General features: G+C 44.6%; 1 protein-coding gene across 1 annotated transcript in view; it reads right to left on the bottom strand.

Moving 5' to 3' along the window:
- The window catches only part of LOC121920402 (dynein axonemal heavy chain 9-like), a 195274-nt gene extending 172337 nt beyond the window's left edge, over positions 1-22937 (bottom strand). Inside the window, exons 1-4 of the mRNA XM_042447539.1 lie at positions 22840-22937; positions 16817-17056; positions 2753-2914; positions 2058-2254 (exon numbers count right to left, since the gene is read on the bottom strand). Coding sequence (XP_042303473.1) covers positions 2058-2254; positions 2753-2914; positions 16817-17056; positions 22840-22908 — 668 coding nt within the window. The 5' untranslated portion in view covers positions 22909-22937. The remainder of the gene's footprint in view (positions 1-2057; positions 2255-2752; positions 2915-16816; positions 17057-22839) is intronic.
- Positions 22938-24615: the final 1678 nt, after the last annotated feature.

Below are 24615 nucleotides of genomic sequence, written 5' to 3'. Positions count from 1 at the left end.
CATGACGTCACATTAATTCGGAGTAACATACACCGATGTAGCCTGTACCTGCGTCCCCACTACCTGGCCGTTTTTAATTCGTTATAAATTTCGCGGTTGTTTTTTTTTTAAAGAGCCAATAAGGAGGCGCTTATTCTTCCTCTTCTGTGTCTCCCCATATTAACTGCTATAACTCAGTGCTAGGGAATCCTGGGAATGGTAGTTTATTATGGCACCAGCACTCTCTGGCAGAGGAGGATAAATGTCTCACAAACACAACAAACACAACCATCCCATAGTTCCTCTGGAAAGAGCTTCGGTAGCCCCAAATTCGCTTTGGCTGCCCCAAAGGGGAGAGGATCTTTGGGGAAGATTGCTTCCAGGGCTGTCTGGAGAGCCTTGAAGTGGGGATATGTCCTGCAAAACCCATCCCATAGTTCCTCTGGAAAGAGCCTTTTTAGCCCCAAATTTGCTTTGGCTGCCCCATGGGGAGAGAATCTTTGGGGAAGATTGCTCCCAGGGCTGTCTGGAGAGCCTTGAAGGGGGAATATGTCCTGCAAAACCCATCCCATAGTTCCTCCAAAGCCCATCTGCTGCTCAGGCAGAGGTGAAAAAGAAAAAAAGAATAGTTAAAAATGGTGTTCAATGGCTCTCCGGTCTATGAAAGAGGAGCAGAGGGGAGGTTGCAATCCACCGGAGGAAAGGCTATTATGGGAATGGAAGAAAATGGCGCTGGTGATGCAGAAGAGACCAAAGAGGGTGACACCCCCAGGCCAGCCCATCGCGCTCTGCTCCTCCCATCCAGTTGACCCGATTCAAAGGCCGAAATGTTCCTATTTAAATACTCCGAATCCTATCCCGAATCAAGGTTCGACTCTTCTATTTTTTTTTAACCCAGATTATACGCCATTAACACGGATTAAATAAAAATCCGCTTTACGATTCGGATTTTAGTGGGAACGATTGCGGGTTACTCTGGAACTGTTCTAGAGTTAATTCAGTTTCTAATAGGAACGCTATACCTTGGATTCGATTTGTAACACGGAGTATAAGCCAGTGAGAACACCCCCCAAGTCACTGTCAGTGCCTGCTTTTGTGCACTGAACACCAGATTCGAGTACAGCCTGGTCAGCACGAAACCACTGAAGATAAAATGCTCGCTAGTAACCAAATGGAATAAAAGCACTGTGGCATGCAATGGCACTACAATTGTATTAAACATCAAGGCCCTCTGGTGCAGGAAATGAAAGGATGCTACACTCCCCAGAACACAAAAGAACAAGCAGCAAGAGCTAAGGACTGTGGGAATTGTTCGCTTTTGTAACAGTGATTGAATTTGCTGCCTGGAGTTGCAGAAACTGTCAGTCTGCCCCTCCCGCCCCTTTCTAATGAAAAAAAGCATCTATTTTATAACAGCTGGAAGGTGTGTGTGTGTGTGTGGAGGGAGGTGATCTAACACTGTGATGTTCATGCATCTGAATCATTCTAAGTAAGTTGCTACTTAAGCAACTAAGCAAAGCTGATTTCAATTTAAAAGCCAGTCATACATATTGTCAATACGAATGTTGAAGAAAACACACCTTTTCACCCACCTGCTCACCTAATTAAATTTACAGGATCCTGTATTGCAATCTTTTGTTTTCATAATAGAGTCTTCCTGAAGTCCCAGGGATAGGGGCTGATGAGTGATGCAATTAGTTTGATAAATAACAGACTACGATATATTTGTCCTCATTCAAGGAAAAGCATTTGTATGAATGGGTTCTTATAAAAAAAAACCTCTCTCCTTCCCTCTCCTCCTCTCCCTCTCTCTCTCTCTTTCTAAATGATCAATGAAAAAAACTAATGGCCCCATTCAATAGGAAGCTGGAAACCTGGATTTTAAAGATCTGGATATAACTAAGAAAAATCATTTAAAGTTCCTGTACCCAAACAGAGAACTTATAGACAATTTTTTCAGAAAGTTTGGCCACCCAGTACTCCCTCAGTTAGAAGTAGATTCACACACACACAGAGTGTCCACCCCCAAGGAAGGTAAACCTCACAAGCATTACTAAATACAAAAAAAATCTGCTTACATGTGGCTCATAGCATCCTCAAACAACACCAAGTTCATGACAGCATTGACTTCATTGTGATTTTCCAAGGCTTCCACTAAGATCTGATTCAAGGATTCCCAGCTCTTAACAGGCATGTATTTGGGCTCCCCGACCCCTTTTGCAAAATGGCAAAATATGTTCATCTTCCTTGTTTGTTCCAAGGTCTCCTCTACTTCCTAAGAAAGACAAAAGTGAAGCACAATGTTGCAGTTCAGTGAAGATGAAACCTGGGCAAACTAGGCAAAACAACCCCCTCCCCGGGGGGGGGGGGAACCCCCCAACATATCAGGCATCAGCTAGTATAATATGCTGGCTCCTGAAAAGAGAAAGAATCGGATGGTAGTGTCCCATCTCCAATCTCTTAACAGACATCTCAACTCACCTTCTTACATTTAATATTTCTCTGTAGTGATCTGATGCACAACATTCACTTAATTTCATTCTTATGCAGACCCCAACATTTTGTTCCCATGGCCAAGGAGCAGACAGGAATAACCCCTTCTACAGCATTCCTTGTTTCTAAATTGCACATTCTGTTCTCCCATCAATGAGGAGAAATCATATTATTCAGTTCTCCGCACATAAAAGTGTCTGTATGAAGTGACCACATCTACATTTTGTTTAGAACATGGATGATCTGACATAAATGACTGAACTAGACATGTATTACTTACATCATAAAACTTCTTTGTAATTTCTATTTGCATTTTGTCAAAGGCAACAAAGTCCTTTTCGTCAACCATCTTATCACAGTACACACGGCTGGATTCATGCAAGTATAGCTTTAGTAAATCCTGTGGGGTTTTCAGACATTCAGGAGCTGAAAACAGAATACCCTGAAAAGAAAAGAGATTCATGTGATATATATATATATATATATATAGAGAGAGAGAGAGAGAGAGATATTTTGGAGATCCGAAAACAAGATATTCAAATTGAAGCCTATTCTACAGGTGACTTTGTGGCAAAGTCAGTCACTCCCAGTTTATTCAATATTGTATCACTCTAGAGAAAGACTATCTTGGAATCCCCCTCATATCAGGCTACATTGCATGGATCAGGGATTTCCAAAAGGAGCGGTACTGTCCCCTGGGTGCAGTGGAAGGATCCAGGGGGCAGTGAGGAAAAAGATAGCAGCAGGGGGTCCTTCAGTCAAAGGATTAGCATGCAAGAAACACATGGGAAACCGGCAGCCTTTAGGGTCATGGTGGGATAAGGAGTTAGAGCATGTGGCAGTGGTGGAGAAGTGGTAGCAAAAAGGACTTTTCACCCTGCTTAGGCTTTGCTGGGACTTGGCTGGCAGGTTGGAGATGTGCTGCTATTGCTGCTTTCTTTCATTGGACAGGGCAAAGAGAAGAGGTAACAGAAGAAACAGGGCAGGGAGGGGCAAGCTGAAGCTGTATGAGAAAAGCACATCTCTAGAGGAGGAGTATCTAGGGTCAATTCATCCTTTGCCTCTCTCAGATTGAGAGTCTTTTCTAGCTGGAGAGAAAAGTGGGAAGCTGGTTGCCCTTCTCAGCCCTGGCAAAGTAGGACTGAGAGTCCTGCACCTGTTATTTGGGAGCAGCAATCAAGCAGCCAGTTGAGCAGAAGATTCTTGCCTGTCCCAGTCTTTGCCACAAGTCTGGCACAGCCAAGAGGCTCTTCAGTCACTGCTCAATTGCTGCTCCCAGGGTGATCAGGTGCAAAGGGAGCAACAACTGAGCAGCTGGTCAAGCAGCAACCAAGAAGCCTCTCACCCATACCAGCCTTGCAACAAAGACCAGAGCAGACAAGAGGCTTCTCAGTCTGCCTGGCCACTTGCTCCTTTGCAGCCTGCCAACTGGTCTTCTTTTTGCTGTAAGAGGGAGAAGCAGACCTGGGCCACTGTCATATTCATGAATGAGAAGCAGAGGCGGCAGCAGTGGTGAGCTGGGCGCGGCTGAGGTAGATGCTGCTGGTTGGCTAGGTGCTAACAGACTAATATCAAGAAACAGGGCCTGGGGATGCTAGGGTAATTGCCCAAGAAAAAAGGGGTGGTAGCGTTAAAAGTCTGGAAATCACTGGTCTGGATAATAGCTACTCCAGAAGAAACAAATCAAGAAAGGAAGCAAGCAAGCCACACATACATACAATATGTATGTATCACAAATGAAAATACCATTAGCTACTCCCCCTAATTTGGTTTGTTTTTCTGCAGTAACTTCCAATCCAGAACTCGAAATTCGGAGTTTAACTGTCAATTCAACTTTGTATTAGTTCAAATTGCCACTCTGTAAATCATAGGGGGAAGGAAATACTTGCCTGTGATCTTGATCTTACTTGGTTTAAATGTATTGACGATTTCAAGAGCAATCTGCAAACAAGAGGCACTCAGAAAAGAACAAGTATGTCTACAGACTCTCAGAAAAGAACACTAGTCCTCTCCAGACCTTAGGGAATAGAACACATGGGTGCAAAGTGGGCATACATGCTCCAACTATACTTTCTCTATCCAGATGGAGACGGTCTGAGCAGAAACTGTATAACAACATTCAGCTGAAAGTGGTTAATGGCCTCCACAGAGCTCCCAATTGCACAGATTATAATTGTATTCAGCCAGCCCCTTACCAACATGGTAGCTGTGAAGGGATGAGCCATTTCAAAGACCTAAGTATAGTGATCACCCCCATGGAAAAAAACTGGCATCATTATTACACCTAGAATAATCAGAGCCAACCCCTTTACCCCACACCAAAGTGCTCCAAAGAAAAGATAAACAGCCAGCTAAAATTGTGTGAAGTTAATCTGATTATCTGTTTTCCATCGGTGCCCCTCAGTTTCCAAGCTGTGGTAGAATGGGGAGGTCTGTGACTATGGGTATCTTGCTTAAATCTGACAAGTTGGGTGCTCCCTAGGGGTAATACTGGACCCACTGCATCTGGGGAACTAGAAGCCTTGAGGAGGGTCATTCCATCAAAATCTAGAACCCTCACAACAGTGGAAACAGTTTTGTGGCTCTTCTCTGCTGCAATACAACATGTACATCCATTAATCTTCAACCACATTAATCATCCACTGGGTCTTCTAAATTAGTTCAATAGACAGACTTGATTATTGCTGATTTTCCATCCACTTAGAGCTTCTCTAGTCCTTGTAGAAGCCAGCAGGGATGTGAGAGAGAAGAAAGGAAGTAAACTGTATAACACTGTAGTAAGGTTCACACACCTCCTCCACAATCCGGCCTTACTCCCAAGCTCTCCTTCATCATCCTTCTAATGCCAATGCTGCTAAAAAAACTTCCAGCTAAATGGAGGATGAGGAGGGAGAAAAAGAACTAGGCAGGCATTTAAAAACCCTTGCAAAAGGAACTTTACTGTCAGAGGTCTTGTATTTTAAAACTCCCCAATTTAAAAAGTCCTTTATAGTAATCTACTTTAATTTCCTACTCTCTGCACTTTAAAGGGAAATATCACATGTGCCCATGTGAGAAGTAAGCACATATTAATTCACTATTCCTTTTATTGTGGTTGTGGCATTTTATCACTCTTAGTCTCCAAAAAATCCATGGTAAATCTTATGGATACTATCTTCGCTATCCAGAGAAGCACTGAATCATACAATGGGCCCTTAGTATCCAGAGGTTTTGGTTCCACAGCCCCTGTGGATACCAAAATCTATGGATGCTCAAGTCCCATTATATTTAATGTTGTAGTAAAATAGTGTACCTTATGGCAAAAATCAAGGTTTGCTTTTTGGGAACGAACACACACACACACACACACACACACACACATTTCAAGCTGTGGATGGTTGAAGCCATGGTTGTTCAATCAAGGAATATGGAGGGCCAACTGTAGAAGTCTTTTCCCCCCAACAATTTATACTAGATTTTCTTGATTAAAAAAAAACCTGCTCTCTGGGTGGAATTAAAATGTTGTTGCTCAGAATTGCCACTGAATGCTCTGGAACAACATGATGAACCCTGAATGGAGCAGGATCATGATCTAATATACTTATAATATAATAAAGCTAATACATTTAGCTTTCCAGATGTAAAGACAGACTTTATTCTATTAGTCTAGAAATTGGTGTATCTACTCCATATAATACGAGAGGGAATCTTGCAGCCAGTGGGATCTATGTAGGCCAGAGGACTACTGATTGGCCCTCAGACTCCAAACTCAAGCCCAATTTTAAAAATTCCCCCCCCCCCAGATAAATTACCAGTTTAAAAATGCTTCTAATGGTGTAGTTTTGTAGTAAATTGTTTTTTTCCCCACCTCGCCACTAAAGAGTTGAACATTTTATTATTCTATTCATTATTTATTTTATTAAAATATTTATATCCCACCTAATATTGAAAGATTTTTGGGTGGCTTACTATAATCAATTTAAAACAATACTCAGCGCACACACACACACACAAACACACAAAGTAAATGGAAGAAACCTGAATACCAGTGTTGGTTTCATAACTGGTAGGAGTTCAGCCTATATGAAATTAGAAAGATCAAAAATTGACCTTCTGCCTCTCCTCACATGCCTACCACACCATAAAGGGAATGAATCCTGCCTAGAATGTGGAATCATTACTTTTTGGACACGACAGCTGAAGTCTTCCAGGAACTATAGTAAAAAATAATAATAACTTTTCAAAGCTCTTTCCCCATCATATAATGTGCACAGATATGAACTCTTTTTGTGGAATTCATGCAGTAGTAATTAGGAAAAATGAATGAGCAATGCTGCAATTAAGAATGTTTACTCTTCAATAACCTCATAGGGTACTTCAAGAAAGACAGACAGCTCCTGGTGCTTCTGATAAAAAAAAATGAGTAGTTGCCTTCTGTGAGAAATGAAAAATGACAGTCATATGAAAAGAAGGATCACAACCTTGAATACAGCAAGGTGACTTCACAATTAATACTGAATCTGGAAGCACCTCTAGGTGCTGTCCTAATTTAACGGCCAGCATGCTAAATCTTTAACAGTTAGCAAAAATACAGACCACAAAACTGCCTCAAATCCATCTTTTTCTTCCAGTTTTTTTCATGCACATTTTTAGAGATTCCCATCCTTTGGGAAGACAAAAAGCAACCTGAGACCCAGACTATGTGATAAAATGGGGTGGGGATGGGGGGGGGGGGCTGGGGGGATTTTTAACAAGGCAGATGTTGCCTAGGGAAAATATTAATTGCTGTGGAGTTGGGCAGGGATGGAGGAAATAATGACCACCAAGACAAGCAACAAATGAAATAAAGACCACAAAGGCAAGCAATTGGCAGAAAATAGCCACAACTTTATTAACTATAACATAACTGAAAGGAGGGTTGGCCCGAAAAGCATAAGGTCCGAATCTGTCATCCACCAACCCATGTTGGTCAATGAACTGAATATGCCTGGTCACGACCAGGCATCAGGATGACAGAGGGGTAACCAACCAGGTGCGCGATACTGCATCCATCCGGCTATGCGCATGTGCGCATTTTCCACCCTTGTCACCGGGGAACGCTGAATTGATATCGCCCCCGCATTGGCGACATCGCTCTCCCCTCAGCACCCCCGGGTCCCCTGATGACTCCCGATCCTGTACTCCACAGCACAAAAAACCACGCCCACCAGATCCGAGACCTATGCTTCTGCCACGAAGGCCAGGCCCTTGGGAGGGCTGCCTTCCACCAACCCTCGCCCTAAACTTGAGCCCCCAAGAGTCCATGAGACTGGTCCAAGTGTGGGCGGATGTAACCTTTGAACATCCTGGACCTCCATCTCCCCAGCTTCTTGATAGAGTCCTGAGTCATCCCGCATTGTGCAGCAGAAGTAGCAGCCCCGATGCGAAAGGAGTGGCTACCGAACTCCTTGGCAGGTAAACCAGCTCGTTGTAGGGCCATCCGGAGCCTAACTGGTATCTAGTGAGAGGAGAACCATCCTCATGGGTGAATAGTGGGCCCTTAATGTTCATGCGGGATGAGAGGTAGCTGTGGAGATTTTTGACAGGGCACAGGCGGTGGCCACGCAGCTTATTTAGGGTGATGGTGGCCCCTTTCCCCAGCTGATCACACTTGGACCTCTGGAGTGTTATGTATATGGCCTTGGTGGCCAGGACAACGTCCCCCACCTGTATGCATCTCTCTGACCCGCCCACCCTGGCAGAGGAAACTAGCTCACTGACCCTGAAAGCCCCAAAGAAGGCCGTGACAAATGCCTTCCTGAAAAGGCGGACCTCAGCTTTAGAATGGCAGACGTGTTTTAAGTGTTCGGAAATGGAACAGAAGATCTCAAAGCAGATGGGCCTCCTGCCATCAGATCTCCGGGGGGCCGATCTCCTCCATCCCTTTAGGGCCCTCCGCACCAGGAATGACGAGCAAGGATCCTGGGCACTGCTTGCCTTAGAAAAGAAGGAGATCCCTGCCAGGTGTACTGACATGGTACGAGGAGCAATCCTGGCCTCCCGAAGCCAAACCAGGAACTGCAAGACTGTCTCGGTCTGGATAGGCCAGTGGGGGCTGAGGCCCGAAGCCCTGAAAAAGGCATGTAGTTTGGAGATGGTTCTGTCGTAGGCTCGGAGGGTAGCTGGAGTCACAGAAGCCAGGATGCCCTGGGCCACAACAAACTTCCAATGTTCCATAGTTCCGGTGGGAAGGGGGTGAGAGAGGGGTCTGCTCCTGGTGCCAACTACCGGAACCTAGCCTCCTGAAAACGAGACAAAGCATCTGCCAAATTATTATCGAGACCAGACACAAAGCAGGCCTTGAAAGTGATGTTCTTGTTGAGACAAAGCAACACAAAAGGGCGTAACAGGAGCATGACTCTGTCGGACTTGCAGGTTTGGGTGTTAATGACCCTGACAACCGCCTGGTTGTCACACCAGAATGTGACCTCCCGGTTGGCTAACTCCCTGCCCCATAAGTGAACTGCCACTAAGATGGGAAAGAATTCAAGGAAGGTGAGGTCCCTCCGGATTTCGGTGGTCAACCAGTGATCTGGCCAGCGCTGGGCGCACCAGTGGCCTTGGAAATAGACCCCAAAACCCAGGCTGCCTGCTGCGTCGGAATGGATTTGGAGGCCCTGGCCCAGGAGCGTTGCCAAAGGGAAACCCCGTTATAGTGGTCAAGGAACCTGTCCCATAAGAGAAGGTCCTGTTTTATGCCCTTGGAAAGGCGGATGTGGTGGTGGTGGGCCCGAACGCCTGCTGTGGCCCTGGCAAGCCTGGCACAGAAGGCCCTACCAGGTGAGACCACCCTATAGGCAAAATTGAGGTGTCCCAGGATGGTCTGTATTTCCTTAAGGGTCACCTTAGGGGCCGACAGGGTGGCCTTGATAAGTGTATGGAGTTTGAGGAGCTTGTCCTCTGGCAGTCAGGAAAGACCGGCTGAAGAGTCTAGTTGTATGCCCAGGAAGGAGAGGGAAGTGGCTGGGCCTTCTGTCTTCTCAACTGCCAAGGGGACCTCTAGCTCATCCGTGAGGGACTGAAAGGTGGAGAGAAACTTTGCGCAGCTGGTGTCACCCGCCCTGCCTATGAAAAGAAAGTCATCCAATTAGTGGGTGACCAAAGGGGAGGTTGGCCCTCCTCTTGACCTCCCACTCAAGGAAGGAGCTGAATGTCTTGAACGCCGCACAGCTGATGGAACAGCCCATGGGCATCGTCTTATTGAAATACCATTGGTTTTCGAATCTGAACCCAAGCAGGCAGTGATCATCCGGGTGGACAGAGAGGAGCCGGAAGGCTGACTGAATGTCGCACTTAGCCATAAGGGCTCCCCGGCCACATGATCTGATGAGCCTAACTGCATGATTGAACGATGTATAGCGGACCAAGCACAGCTCAGGTGGGATGGCATCGTTAACGGACTTTCCTGGGGGGTAGGAGAGGTGGTGAATTAGGCAAAATTCACAGGGGGTCTTTTTGGGAACCTCTCCCAGTGGGGAGACACTGAGGTTGGGGAAGGGGGGGAAGAGAAGGGGCCCACGACCCTACCCTCTTTGATCTCCTTGTCCAGTTTGGCTTTGAGAACCTCAGGCATGTCCCTGGCGGACTTGAGGTTGCAGGCATCAGAGGCCTCCCTGGGGCCCTGAGCAGGAATCCTGAACCCCTGTGTGAAACCTTCAGCTAGAATTCAGGCAGACTCCCGAAGGGGGTAGCCCTGGTCGGAGCTTGATTAAGGCGGCCGGGCGTACAGGTGTGGGGGCAAGGGAGAAAGGACACTGCAGAAGGTCCAATTGGAGAAATTGCGCTCTGCCTGGCGCGACCTGCGCTTCTTGCCACCTTTATTGCACGACGGGGAGGCGGCCTCATCACCCAGGAACTCCAGAAGGGAGAAAACATCCACATATTTACCCTTGAGAATCCACCTTCAGATGGACTTGGGAAGGTGAAGGCCCAGATAAGTATCACCCCTGGCAGGGAGTGGGAAGGAGGGAGCTTGACCATCGACCCAGACCCCCTTCTATCCCATGACGCCCAGGCAGGCATACCTGGGATATCCGCACCTGCAACCCAATAGTCCTCTCTCCCTCGTGGTTTAGAGGACTCACCATCCCCTGTATTAGCCACCCTGCTGTCACACCCACGGTTCTTCTTGTTGTGTTTCTTTCTTTTGGACCGCTTCTTGCGCCCTGAAGATCTATGGGATGACCTGGAAATGGAAGAGGATGATGTGGATGAAGAGGAGGTGCTTGAATCAGAGGAGCTGCTGCTGGATGAAGAGCTTGATCTTGTGGCACTGGCTCTTGATGTCTCCTTACGAGTTCGTCTGTACTTCCTTCCTCGTCCGCGCTGGTCCATTCGCTGCATGAACTCGGAAACGGTACGCGTAAAACCTGCTAATGCCTGGCCGTCCAAAACTGGAGGAGGAGGTTCAGTCGATGACTCTGCCGGCTCCCCGGCAGGAGGCTGGGCTGGTGGTGATGGTGATCTTGGTGGATGTTGCGGTGCCGTGCGCTGTTGTTCCAGGAAGGCAGTGAGGGTATGTTGAAGGCTTGCCAAAGTCTGTCCCTCCATAGCTGGTGGAGGGGGATCTACCACCGCCACGGCTGGATCCCCAGCCTGGTGCTGGACCAAAGTTCAAGCTGGCAAGGAGGGTTGTTGTGTTGCGGCATGCTGTTGCTCCAAAAAGGCAGCAAGAGTTCGAGTAAAATTTGTCAGCGCCTCTGCATTCATGGGTTGGGGCACTGTAGTCGCTGCTGGCTCTGTTGCCTCCCCAGTGGGCAGCGGGCCTGATGGGGATGTTTTATTTTTCTGTCCCGACTGAGGGGGAAGGCCGGATGTTGTAGCCCTCTCCGAGGGCTGTGGCTGTGGTGGTCACTGATTGTGTGGCTTGGGTGCCAGGTCTGCCCACAATTTTGGTGGCCGTCCACCTTGGCCCCTGGTCGCCGGTCGGGAGGGGACTGAGTTGGAGGCCTGCTTGAAAGAGGGCATACTGGACATGACTGCAGCCCCAGCGCCCCACAGAAAAGCCAGAGAGAAATAGGTGGTACCTGCCTGATGAAAGGGTTGCTGCCAGTTGGCTTTAGATGCGTTCCCAAGCGAGGCAGGCACAAGATCGGGATGTGGGGCAAGCCTGAAGCCCCGCAGGAGTAGACCCTGCTGGAGGCTCAGATGTTCTTCAGCCGCTGCTGCCGCCGCTGCGCCTCCCTAAAAGTTGGAGCAAGCAGCTCCAAAGCCCCTGGCCACAGCTGCACCCGACCCACGCTTCCGAAGGAGGGGGTAGTGGTGAAGCAGCGCCGGAGAAATGCAGCCCACTCGCTGCCTCTCCGAGCCAGGAAGGCAAAATGGCGCCGGCCACCGGCAATCCTTGGGCCTAAATAGGCCCACCAGCCAATCCGCGGCCGGGAGCCACAGAGGGAACCACCCCCTTGGACTCCCAGCCAATTGGAGGGCTCGTCGCCCCCCAGCGCCAGCCAATGAGGGCCGCTTCGGCTCCCGAGTGGTGCTGGGAGCTGTAGTCCAGGAGCAGCGGCCCTTGGCGCTTCCGCTCCCAGGACTCCTGGGAGCTAGAGTCCAACGCCGCATGGGCGCCCGCCAGGCAAGGCCACCAGCACCGTGCGGGGCCAGCCCGCAGACCCCCCCCACACACACCTCGGATGACCGCCCAGCCTGGCCCCAGCAACTCGGCCTGCCCGGTAAGTCGGGAGGCCCCATTTGCTGTCAGATAATCATAGCATGTTTACAAACATGCAACAAACTCTTTAAAAATGAGCAAAAAGTTTGCTCTTTCAAGACAAAAATAATTTTAACTGACTTTATTAACTTTATTTATGGGTTGAAAGCAGGGAATCAGACACTGGTAGACTACAAGACCCAACAGCCCCTAGGAAGCACAGCCAATGGTCAAAAGTTCAAGAGCATCTGGAGGGCCACATGATCCCCCCTGTACAATAAAGACATGGATTTAAAATACATTTTTCATTTCTTAATTCTAATTCAGAAATTCTATGATTCACTGAAAGAAAACTGAAAGTGCCTCGCTTTTTTTCAGCTACCCTAAATTTTGAGGTTTGTCTGAATAAAGCCTTCTTCAAGCAAAGTGGATTCTGTGACAAACTTACAGCCTTAAATTTAAAAACAACCACAGCAATTCTAAGCGGGGGTAAGTACAATTATCATAGATTACTGCAGATAAATCACACATCAAATTTGCAGATGACACCAAATTAGGGGGAGTAGCTAATACTTCAGAGGACAGAATCGAAATTCAAAATGACCTGAATGGAGACTAGAAAGCTGGACCAAAGCTAACAAAATGAAATTCAATACAGAGAAATGTAAGGTACTGCACTTAGGGCGGAAAAATGAAATGCACAGATATAGGACTGTGGACACCTGGCTGAATGATACTACGTGTGAAAAGGATCTAGGATTCCAAGTAGACCACAAGTTGAACATGAGTCAACAGTGCGATGCAGCAACTAACAAGGCCTATGCAATTTTAGGCTGCATCAACAGAAGTATAGCATCTAGATCAAGGGAAGTAATAGTGCCACTCTATTTTGCTTTGGTCAGGTCCCACCTGGAATTCTGTGTCCAGTTCTGAGCACCACAATTAAAAAAGGATGTTGAGAAACTGGAGCGTGTCCAAAGGAGGGTAACTAAAATGGTGAAGGGTCTGGAAATCATGCCCTATGAGGAACGCCTTAGGGAGCTGGGCATGTTTAGCCTGGAGAAGAGAAGGTTAAGAGGTGGTATGATAGCCCTGTTTAAATATATAAAGGGGTGTCATATTGAGGAGGGAACAAGCTTGTTTTCTGCTGCTCAACAGACTAGAATGCGGAACAATGGATTCAAACTGCAGGAAAAGAGATTCCACCTCAACATTAGGAGGAACTTCCTGACAATAAGGGTTGTTTGACAGTGCAACAAACTCCCTCGGAGTGCAGTGGAGTCTCTTGTGGTCCCTTCCAACTCTATGATTCTAATTTTTTTAGCACTGACAAGGTAGGATAAAGTCCTCAATACATGGCACCTCATCCTACTGATTGTGTGTGTGATTGTGCAACATGGCACATTGGAGGACTTACTATGAAGGTCCATTCTAGCCAATGAAAAGGAGTCATTCAAGTATGAGTTAACTCCTTTTGCCACCTAAGCAAGACAAGTAATCATGTGTTCCTTTTTTAGACAAGGTATTTTCTGCTGGATCGCTGGCTTCAATTTGCTTCCCAGCCAAGAATATAAGAACCTTGGCTAGATTGGATCTTTATGGTAAATCCTTCAGTTTACCATGTTCATCTGATGAAGAAGAATTCATCCAAGTACAGGAACTACCCTAGCTAAGAAACATGAACTGGGTGAAAAGGTGGCAAGTGAGAAAGTTGTGTTGCAAGGAGCCGAAGGAGGATCTGCCTGGAGGAAATTTATCTGGTTTGTAGAGTTTAGTGAAAATAGAGAGTGTAGCCCAGTTTGCAGCTCTGCAAATTTCCTCAAGTGGAAATTATTGTATGCTAGAGTCAAAGAATGTAAGAACATCTGTATATTTCATTCTCACTTTATAATTCCACACAGATTAGAGCATGGCCATTATTTTCTAGGTACTCAAAATAGGCACCACCAGGTCAGAACAAATACAGTGCAATCCTGCTTTCAGTTATCTGCTGGTAAATCCCATAGACTTCAGCAGGTCCTGTATGAGATTCAAAAGGATGTGAGAATGAGAGCACCAAGCTTGGCAATTAACTTTTTCAATCTTGCTTTTACAAGAATGCATTCATTTGGAAGCACACACATACACAAGTGATAAATCAAGTGTGCAAAATTAAGCTCTATCTCACAGGTTTTCTTTATATTATGTTAAGAAATTAGTAATTTGTCAGCTAAAATAACTAAGCCTTCAGTATTCTTCAACTAGCACTGTTATCTCTTTCAAGATGGAAGAGGGCTTCAGAATGAGGAGGAAATGTCATGCAACAAGTTTTGCACACAAAACAATAAAGTTTACTTCCTACAGAGCAAGACCCATAGGTCTTTTTTTTAAAAAAAATAAAGCCTGGAAATGTCTTTTGTTACATTAAATGAGAAAACCTTGTACGTAATTATTTAAAGATGCAGATACCGTGCAAGAAAGTAATGGATTAATTCTGGCTGGGACAGAGCAGAAAGAATACCATGTTTAGCTTTTCAGGGCAGAATATACCACCACCAGATGATGATGTTGATTTTCTACTAATTAAAGAGTGCTTTCTCATTCAATCAAATTTTGTCCTTAGTATACAATCTTTAGCTTTGGTGCTGCCTATAAAGACCATCACTCCTCTCTCTAGTTCTGCTCTTTTTCTTCTCAAGAATCTGTGCATTTCAGCCAAGGTAAGAAACACAGATGCACTACAGCCAGCCTTTATGTCTTCAGAAATAGTAGTCAGTCATTCCTTCTTTGTCCCAGAGAGTGAATTATAACATGATGCTTGCAGCACTTACCACTGAGTAATTCAGTCAGTCTGCAACTACTATCTTAAGACTGACTCTGCACTACAAACCTTACACATAAAACATCTATCCTAATTTTTGGATGTTTTCCCTCACTGTCAACCTTTCTTGCCAGCAAGAACAGTGAAACGTTCTTGAGAACATGAGAAGTGCACACTCTGTTGTGGGATTTTTTTCTCATTGACCAGTATGGGTGCTAATGGAACAGAGGGTGTTTTTTAAGCCATACCATGCTTGAACATGCTAACATATCAAGCGTTTGGAATTGTATGCATATTATGTATCATATACTTCTCAGTCAACTAGAAAACAGCAGTTGTAAGAGCAATCTTCAAGTATCCTTGATACTCAAAGCCATTAAACGCTGAACATCTTGATTTCCTGCCTAGAATTAATGGGGATATTAAAGGGCCACTTTTCTAAATGTTTCTGCATTCACATTCACATTAGAAGTTAAAAAAGAAGCTTCTGTCTAGCATGAAGTAAATTACAAAACAGAAATGTATAGCCCCAAACTAGTTTTGGCATTATTTTCCTGCTAGCATGAAAATAAGAGGTACTTCATATGAGATATTTCATCTGACTAGGTGGAAAGACAATCAGAGCTTTCTATGATACTAACACAATTACTGCTAATTGGTTTTAAAATCTTCTACGTCGCTATTCAGTGCAGATAATAAGGTAGAAATCTCAAACATTTTTCCCAAAGGTATCAAACAGTGATTAAGCAAAGTGGGGCACAAGTTCTCATTAGACCTCCACATGTCTCATTTCAGCCTAGGCAGGGGCTCCTGGCCCATTCTCCTCTTTCTGTCACAGTAAATTTATATCCAAGTACCAAAGAAAAACTGTACAGTTTGTGGATAATTTTAACTGGATGCAGCTAGCAGCCTAGTCTCTTTTTCTCTTTTCTGGGAGAAGAGAAGGAAAAGAGGTGATATGATAGCCCTGTTTAAATATTTGAAGGGATGTTATATTGAGGAGGGAGCTAGCTTGTCTTCTGCTGCTCCAAAGAACAGGACCTGGAACAATGGATGAAAGCTCCAGGAAAAGAGATCCCATCTCAACATTAGGAGGAACTTCCTGACAGTAAGGGCTGTTCGACAGTGGAACATGCTCCCTTGGAAAGTGGTGGAATCTCCCTCCTTGGAAGTCTTTAAACAAAGGCTGGATGGCCATTTGTCGGGGATGCTTTGATAGAGAGTTCCTTCATGGCAGGGGGTTGGACTGAATTGCCCTTGTGGTCTCTTCCAACTCTAAGATTCTATGGCACGTTACAGAGCGCCCAAAATGGGTGCTCGGCCGGCGCCGCCGGTTGCTGCGTCCGGGAACCGCAGCAGTCAAACCGCGCAGTTCCCAGACGCAACAAAAAGAAGCCGCAAAAAGTGGCTTCTTTTTGCGCCCCGGAAGTGGCGCCGCAAGTGACCAATGATGCTACGCGTCCGCGACATCAAGATGGCAGCGCCCATGTAGAATGGGCGCCACCATTTTGTATGTCACCAGGACGTACTAGGGTTAGGGGCGTGCGTAAAGCACGCCCTTTCCTAACCCTAGTACGTCCTGGGGACGTACTTTACGCCCATGCGGAATGGGCCCAAGATTCAACAGAAGCACACAGCATCAGTATACAAATAACAGGAAAATTAACCAAATTCATCAAACATTGGGTCAGCCTCTTATTCCGGTGGGTATTGCAACCTGTTATTTTTATGTTTTGGAACTGCTATTAGTAAAGAACATGATGTTAGAACATGATACAGCCAGTATCACTTCCTTTAATTTTTGGGCCTATCTAGCTAAAGGAGCACATATCCCAGAGGAAGAAGCAGTGAACTCCCAAAGAGGAAATGTTACTTACTTGGAAAACATTGGAGAGATCTCTTAGGTTGAAGTTATAATGAAATTTGACCGCTGTTGGAAGGAATGTTGCTGCCACTTTCAGGTGAAGGGCAAGTGCCAGATTTATTAACTGCTGGGATGATTTCTGAACAGCCCCAGAGAAGTTCTCCCGCTTTAGATGCTGTGTTAGGATGGTGCTATAAATGGTGGACAGAGAATCTGACCCAGGAAATGAAAGAGCAAAGACACTGAAGTGGCGCTGCATGGAAGAAAACACAATAAGAATCGGTGGGTAAATTGCACTGGAACCAAAAGACAGTGAGTTTGGGGTATAAGTGCCTTCATTGGTACAACACTTCCCTTGGCCTAAGAGTAAGAAAGGTCTAAGAGTTTTCACAAACCTGACTCAAGAGGGAACTCTGGCCAATTTGGAGGGGGGCGCACATGACAACAAGTTCAAATAAAAAACACAGGTGCAGATGGTGGTCCTGGGTGGAAGATTCAGAGCAGCATTTGCCATTTAATACCTCCCAGAACATGTGATTTCTCAAAAGTCACAAATGGGAAACACCAAGAAAATTAAAGTTAGTTAAATAGTTCTGAGTTCTAGAGAGATAGAGTATTTGGGGTCATTCCCACAACAATTTGAAGCAAATCGTTATTCAGGGCATATAACCCTTGTTCCCACTTGAAACTGATTCCTATCCTCATTGGATTAATTCCAGTTGAGACAAAGCAGGACAAATGCAAAAAAAAAACAAAAACAGGTTTTCCTGATAATAGTTTTTTGCGGTTCTTTTCAGAAGAATCGATTCTGAAGCGTGTCCAATAAGTGAGAATGCCAGATCAGAATCAATTCTTTCTAAGGGGAGGGACAAATGGCAGAGGGGTGTGTACCATTCCTCCCCAGAGATGTCACACACACACCCCTATGCTGCCTTTTTGGGTTCTTTTTTTAAAAAATAATAATCGAAAAATCGTAGAACGGTCAAGCAACTATTTGCAAAGGTAAGTAGTTGCTAAACCATTCTATCGATTTTTTGATTAATTTTATTTATTTTTTAAAAAAATGTGTTCCCCCGCCCTCCTCACAAACAAACAAGCTTCATTTATCTACTGCTTCATACCGCCTAAGCAGTGTCTAAGCGGTTTACAACTGTAAGCTAAATTTTGTCTTCCTCCTCTTGCCAGTATTGTGTGATCCTAATTCAGCTACTAACATAGTGCACCGGCAGGATTACTGACACCGGCATGATTACTGACAATGTATAGGTTGAAATTTGAACACACTCTTAAAGAATTGTATAAAAAGGACACTCTTTAAGAGTGTGTTCAAATTTCAACTTATATATTGTCAGTAATCCTGCCGGTGCACTATGTTAGTAGCTGAATTAGGATCACATAATACTGGCAAGATGAGGAAGACAAAATTTGCTTGCTCCAAGTAGTCTCTTTCCCCTGTGTCTGCCTTCCTGCCTTCCTGGCTGCAGAACCTATGACCCCTTTTCCCCCACAGGCTATGACCACCTATATAGAGGTACTTGGAGTGGAGCAGGCATAGGAACAAGCCTCTGCTGAGTGTCTGGAAGTTTGTTCTTACTGGTTTGAAATTTAAAGAAGGTGTCATGTCACCTTCAAAGCTGGGGAAGCTGGAGGAAGGGAGCACAACAAAGCCTGGGCAAAAGGGCACTGACTCTCATCTATGGATGACAAGAGGCAGCCACCCTCAGCTTTTCTCCTCCTGTTCTCCCAAGAAGAGTAAGACAGAACTACGGACAGTGGAGTTTCCTCTCTACCTTGCTGCTGTATGTCGATGCACTCAGAAATAAGCAGTAGTAAAGGGTGACAGTGGCACAGGATCTCTCAGAGACAACAGTAATGGTGCCACAGCTAACACTTGTTAGTACTGCACAGAAGGAGGCATGTAATTTCCCTTTTGAAGATTATTTACTATGGACACCCTATGATGAGACCATCCAAAAAGAAAGAACAAGTCACTGAGGTAGAGCAGAGGAGAACTATGAGTAGTGCTGTGGTTAATGACACAACTGGACTCAAGCCAAAAAGAAGTTCAGCTGTTGACTTGCTCAGAGATAAAAAGAAAATCTGAAGTTGCACAACACATACTACAGGAACATGGACTATGAAAACCATGAATCAGGGGAAGCTAGACATAGTAAAACAAGAAATGGAATGTATTGCAGTACTTGTGGTGAGTGAGCTAAAGTAGACACAAATAGGACATTTTGAATTGAAAATTATTGGAAAATTTGGCCTTGGATCAAGAAATGAGGTGGGAAACCAGCTAAAGGAATTTTGCGAGGCCAACAGTTTGTTGATGGCAAACACATTCTTCAAACAACCCAACAAGTGACTGTCAGGACATCACCTGATGGCCAATATGGAAAACAGATTACATAATTGGAAGCAGAAGATGGATAGGCTCCATTCTTTGTGTAAAAACTAAACCATAACAAACTGTAGAACAGACAATGAACTACTAATAGTAAAAATCAGAGTAAAATTAAAAAATAACACTGAACTAACCATCATGCCAAAGTACAGCCTGAAGAACATCCCCATAAAGTTTACAGACAATGAGAAAAATAGATTTGCACTATCAAGCCTAACTAACCAGGAACTAGATGAACTCTGGACACTGCTAGAGATCAATGCTAAAAGACACTATGGCGGGTTACAAACTGCCACTTACGATGCGCTCCGTGCGTGCTAGGGTTAGGAAGGGGCGTGTTAGGGTTAGGAAGAGTTGCCCCTTCCTAACCGGCCCTGGCCCCAACACACGCGGAGCGCGTCGTAAATGGCGGCGCCCATCCACATGGGCACCGCCATTTTGACGTCTTGGACGCATAGCGTCCAGATGTGTCGCGGCGGAAGTGACACCGCGAGGGCACGCTTCGCCTCTCACAGCGCCACTTCCGCGTTTTGAAAAGGAGCACCATTTCGGAGCTCCTTTTTCGCTGCGCCGGGAAGCCTCGCGGTCTGGCCACTGGGGCTTCCCTCCGCAGCGAATGGCGGCAGCGGGAGAACGGCCGCTTGAGGACGGTCTGTAACCCGCCAACATGTCACCAAAATGAAAGATGAGCCTCAACACATAACAGAAGAAACTCTTCAAGCAGCATAGGACAGAAGAGAAGCAAAAGTGAAAGGTGACTGAAATGGAGCAAGAAGTCTGAATGCAACTGTTCAATGACTTGGGTGCAGAAATAAGGAGAACTTCTATAAATAATCAACGTAGAGAAACAGAAGGTGACAACAAAAAAATGAAGAACATGTATTTTATTAGGTGATTTTAATTGTTTTTACATTTTATCGTACACATTTTTAATTTCTGGAAGTCATCTTAGGTCCCACTCTGGGGAAAAGGCACAATAGAAATTAGATAGATAGATAGATAGATAGACAGATGATAGATAGATAGATACATAGATAGATAGATCCCAAAGAAAAGAGACACTAGGGATTGAGTAACCACAGGACCATTGCATTAATTTCCCATGCAAACAAAGTGATGCTCAAAATTCTACAACAAAAGACTGTTACCATATATGAAGCAAGAAATACCAGATGCCCAAAATGGGTTCAGGAAAGAAGGCACTATAGATCATATCACAAACATGTTGGATAATGGAGCATACTGAAGAATTTCAAAAGAAAAATCAGCCTGTGTTTTATCGACTATAGTAAAGCTTTGATCATATAGCTCTGAAAAACTATGGATCACTCTTAAAGTAATAAGTGTGCCACAACATTTGATTGCCCTGATGTATAACCTGTACTCAGAACAAGAGGCTACTGTTAGAACAGAATATGGAGAAATTGGATGAATTCCAATTGGTAAGGGGGTCAGGCAAGGCTACACCCTATCATCCTATCTGTTTAACTTGTATGTCAAAAATATAATACAGAATGCAAAATTAGACTCGGAGGAAGGGGGCATGAAAATCAGGGGAAGGATCATCAGCAATCTAAGATATGCAGATGACACCATACAGTACTAGCAGAAAATAGCAAATGCTTGGAACCATTATTGAAGAATGGTGGTGGGTTTACAGCTGAACATTAAGCAAATAAAAATAATGACCATAGGGGATTTACATAACTTTAAAATAGATGATGAAAACATTGGAATAGTCCAAGATTTTCCATATCTTGGCTCTGTCATTAATCAGAATGGAGACTTCAGTTAAGAAATCATAAGAAGTCTAGGACTCAGAAGAGCAATATAAAGGACCTAAACACAATTCTGAAGTGTAAAGATATATCTCTGAATATTAAAGTTAGGATGGTCCATTGCCATCATATATCTAGTATCTACGTATGGTTGTGAAACCTGGACAGTGAAAAATGAAGAAAATCAACTCATTTGACATGTGATACTGTAGAAAAGTTCTGAGGATACAATGAACTACTAAAAAGACAAATAAATGGATCCTGGGAAAATCAGGCATGAACTCTCCCTAGAAGCCAAGTTGACTAAACTGAGGCCATTGTACTTTGGCCATATCATGACAAGATATAGCTCACTAGAAAAGACAATAATGCTTCATATGGTTGAAGGAAGTAGGAAAAGAGGAAGACCAATTCCAGATGGATAGACTCAGTCAAGGAAACTACAGCTGCCTTGAGTCTGCAAGGCCTGAGCAAAGCTGTTGAGGACAGAATGACTTGGAGGACTCTCATTCATAGAGTCACCATTAGTCAAAACTGACTTGTAAGCAGCTAACAGCAGCAAATGACCACCTACACTGGCATTGTTACACTGGTGTAGTACACCAACAGGATTCTGTTTCAGAAATCCCTACAATCCTATTGTCATCCCCTACAGATTAAGAATAGGGAAGACTGAAACTGAAAGACAACGACTTTGCAAGAACACTACAGTATCTGAACAGGAAACATCCCAATTCAAATTTCAACCACTTTATCATGAGATTTCTTGGGTATCATAGCCTTCCTCTCCTGCCCAGTCAAAATGATTCTTATACTTTTAAATTGCCAAAGCACTGAACTGAAACAAAAAAAAAATTTTTTTTTAAAAAGTGACATTCTTCCTGAAAAGTCTAGTGACACAAGCAGGCGAGGATTTCATAAAAGAAAGATGCCCAACACAATTTGCTATTTGGGTGCCTCGTGTCTAGGGAAAATTTCAGATGTACCTGCATATTTATCCATAATATCCATACCACCCCAAACCCCAATTCCTATCAATATAAGAAGTGTCACCAGGAATCTGAAGAAGTGTATGTTAAAATAAGCAAGGAAAAACTTTCCACAGCTTCACCAGACAGCACTCGGTTTATCCCATGACAAAGAGTCTTGCCACTATCTATGGTGCTGAATTATCGGCGTGTTACAGACCGCCTAAAAGTGGCGGTCTGCTGGTGGCGCCGGCTGCTGCGTCCGGGAACCACAGCAGCCGAACTGTGCGATTCCCAGGCGCAGCCGAAAAGAAGCGCCAAAATGGTGCTTCTTTTTGTGGCACAGAAGTGGCACCACGAGGCGCTAGTCACGCACTTGCAGTGTTACTTCCGCCGCGCGACATCCGGATGTTACGCGCCCACAACGTCAACATGGTGCCCCCCCGTGTGGAATGGCTGCCACCATTTTGTGCACGCTCCACGCATACTAGGGTTAGGGGAGTCAGGAAGTGACGCCCCTTCCTAACCCTAGTACGCGCAGAGCACGTATTTTATGCCCATCCAGAACAGGCCATCCTTATGTTGGAACTGCACTAAGAAATCAGATTCTGGTTGGACTAAAACATTCAAGAAGGGAGAAATGAGTGACTGGATTGTACATGGGCTATGTTCACATCAGAAAAATATGCTCTACTTTAATTAACTCACATTTTTATTTGTGATAATTCCTATATAAGTTTCTTTCAAAGTTTTCAGTTCTTGAAACCTGTCTTCTTCACAGGGGCATAGTTCAAGCATGTATAAAGTAGTGTAGGGTCTAATGCTTCCATAGATTTAAAAAAAGCCACCAGTGAACTTCTCCCAGCTATGCAAAAAGCAATACCTGTAGGCGTGCATTGACAGTGAAGCTGCCTGCTGTGGGATTCATGCATGACACGTACTGCACATTCATGATTTCCTTCAGGGACAGCTTGTTTCTGTCATACCTTTGCCAGGAGGAAAAAAGAATTCATCATTCTAACCACAACTTTTTAGCAACAAACAAACAGCAGCGTGCTTGCTGGACACTGTGCCAACTCTCCAGCAGGATGTAGTATGGCTACTGGGCACCTGCTGTATCCCAGCTGCTTTCAATTAATATTCGAGCACAGACAGTGTAATTTGGAGGAATGAGGTTAGGATTCACATATGTCTGCATAACATCTATTACAACAGGCACCTGACCTCAGGTACCACCTCATACTTCCATTACACTATTTATATATGAGTATAATGATCTAGAGCTGGGGATGGAAGTTGCCATCTCAATAGTGTGGAGGCCACCAGGTTGAGGAAAGCTCCTGCTGGAGCACTGTGCAGCCACCATGAGCCCATAAAGTCTATGGCCCGATACAAACAGGCCAAAATAAAGTTGCTTTGGGTCTCTTTGGAGGTATGCTGTTTAAATGATGCATGGGTCCTAAGAGTCCGGAAGTCGCGCCAAAGCCACGCTCCAATCCTTAGCACTGGAGCGCAGCTTTGGCACAGCTTCCGGACTCTTAGGACCCATGCATCATTTAAACAACATACCTCCAAAGAGACCCGAAGCAGCTTTATTCTGGCCTGTCTGTATCAGGCCTATGTTCATCACAAACAGTGCTCATGCACTGAAACTTTTAACTGCATAGTCACCTCATGTTTGTCCCCTTGCAAACAGTGACTAAGTGTCATAAAAGACCTGAGAATTTGTCCAAGGCTGCACTGTTCTCCTCTCTCTCTTAGAAAATAAATAACAACCAGGCCAAGCTATCCCTTCTTAATGCCTACTGTTCTCTTCTGCATAAAGTAAGACAGACAATATTTGTTCATACTGTGTCTCTGCCAAATAGTAGTGACTGATGCCTCTTTTAGGAAGAAAAACTTCCTCAAAGGACCATTATCAGAACAATATAGTAAATTACTTGAAAGGAGTTGCTGTATGTCTGCTTTGGGTACAATGATGTACCTTTAGTAGAGGTGTGTACAGTGTACAGTCTTCTACTAAAGGTAAAAGTAACGGTTTCCCCTTGACATGAATGTCCAGTCGTAACCAACTGTAGGGAGTGGTGCTCATCTCCGTTACTAAGCCGAAGAGCCAGCAATTTTCAAAGGCAACTCCAGTGGTTATGTGGCCAGCATGACAGTACAGAACTCTGTTACCTTCCCACCAAAATGATACCTATTTATCTAATTGCACTTTTACATGCTTTCAAACTAGCAGCCCTTTGCCCCTAACTTATACAGACCATAACTTAACAGATTTTCTTTTAGTCTAAATGTTGCAATGTGATATTTGACAAATGTATCAAAATGCACTTTAAAATACATATTTATAAAAGTATATTTGGTTGAGATTATTTTAAAATAGGAAATTAATGCATATACAGAAGGAATGATTGTTTTTTTAAAAAACACAGAAAAAAGACAGTGACAATAAGTAGGCATATCCAGGGGTACTGTGTTGGCCATGCAGCAAAACACAACACAATTCAAAATCAACAAAACAATGATAACTTTATTGGCCAACAAAAATGCACAAAATGCATTGTACAAACTGTCAAAATTTCACTGGCTTCTTCATCAGGCAAAGCTGTTACAAATCATACAGGAGAAGAAAAGGGACAGTGTTAATTTTAATATG

This window comes from Sceloporus undulatus, chromosome 2, assembly GCF_019175285.1.
Source record: "Sceloporus undulatus isolate JIND9_A2432 ecotype Alabama chromosome 2, SceUnd_v1.1, whole genome shotgun sequence".
In the NCBI taxonomy this organism is placed as follows: Eukaryota; Metazoa; Chordata; class Lepidosauria; order Squamata; family Phrynosomatidae; genus Sceloporus; species Sceloporus undulatus.
The sequence above is the reverse complement of the archived record's forward strand: the minus strand, read 5'-3'. Positions and strand labels throughout refer to the sequence as shown.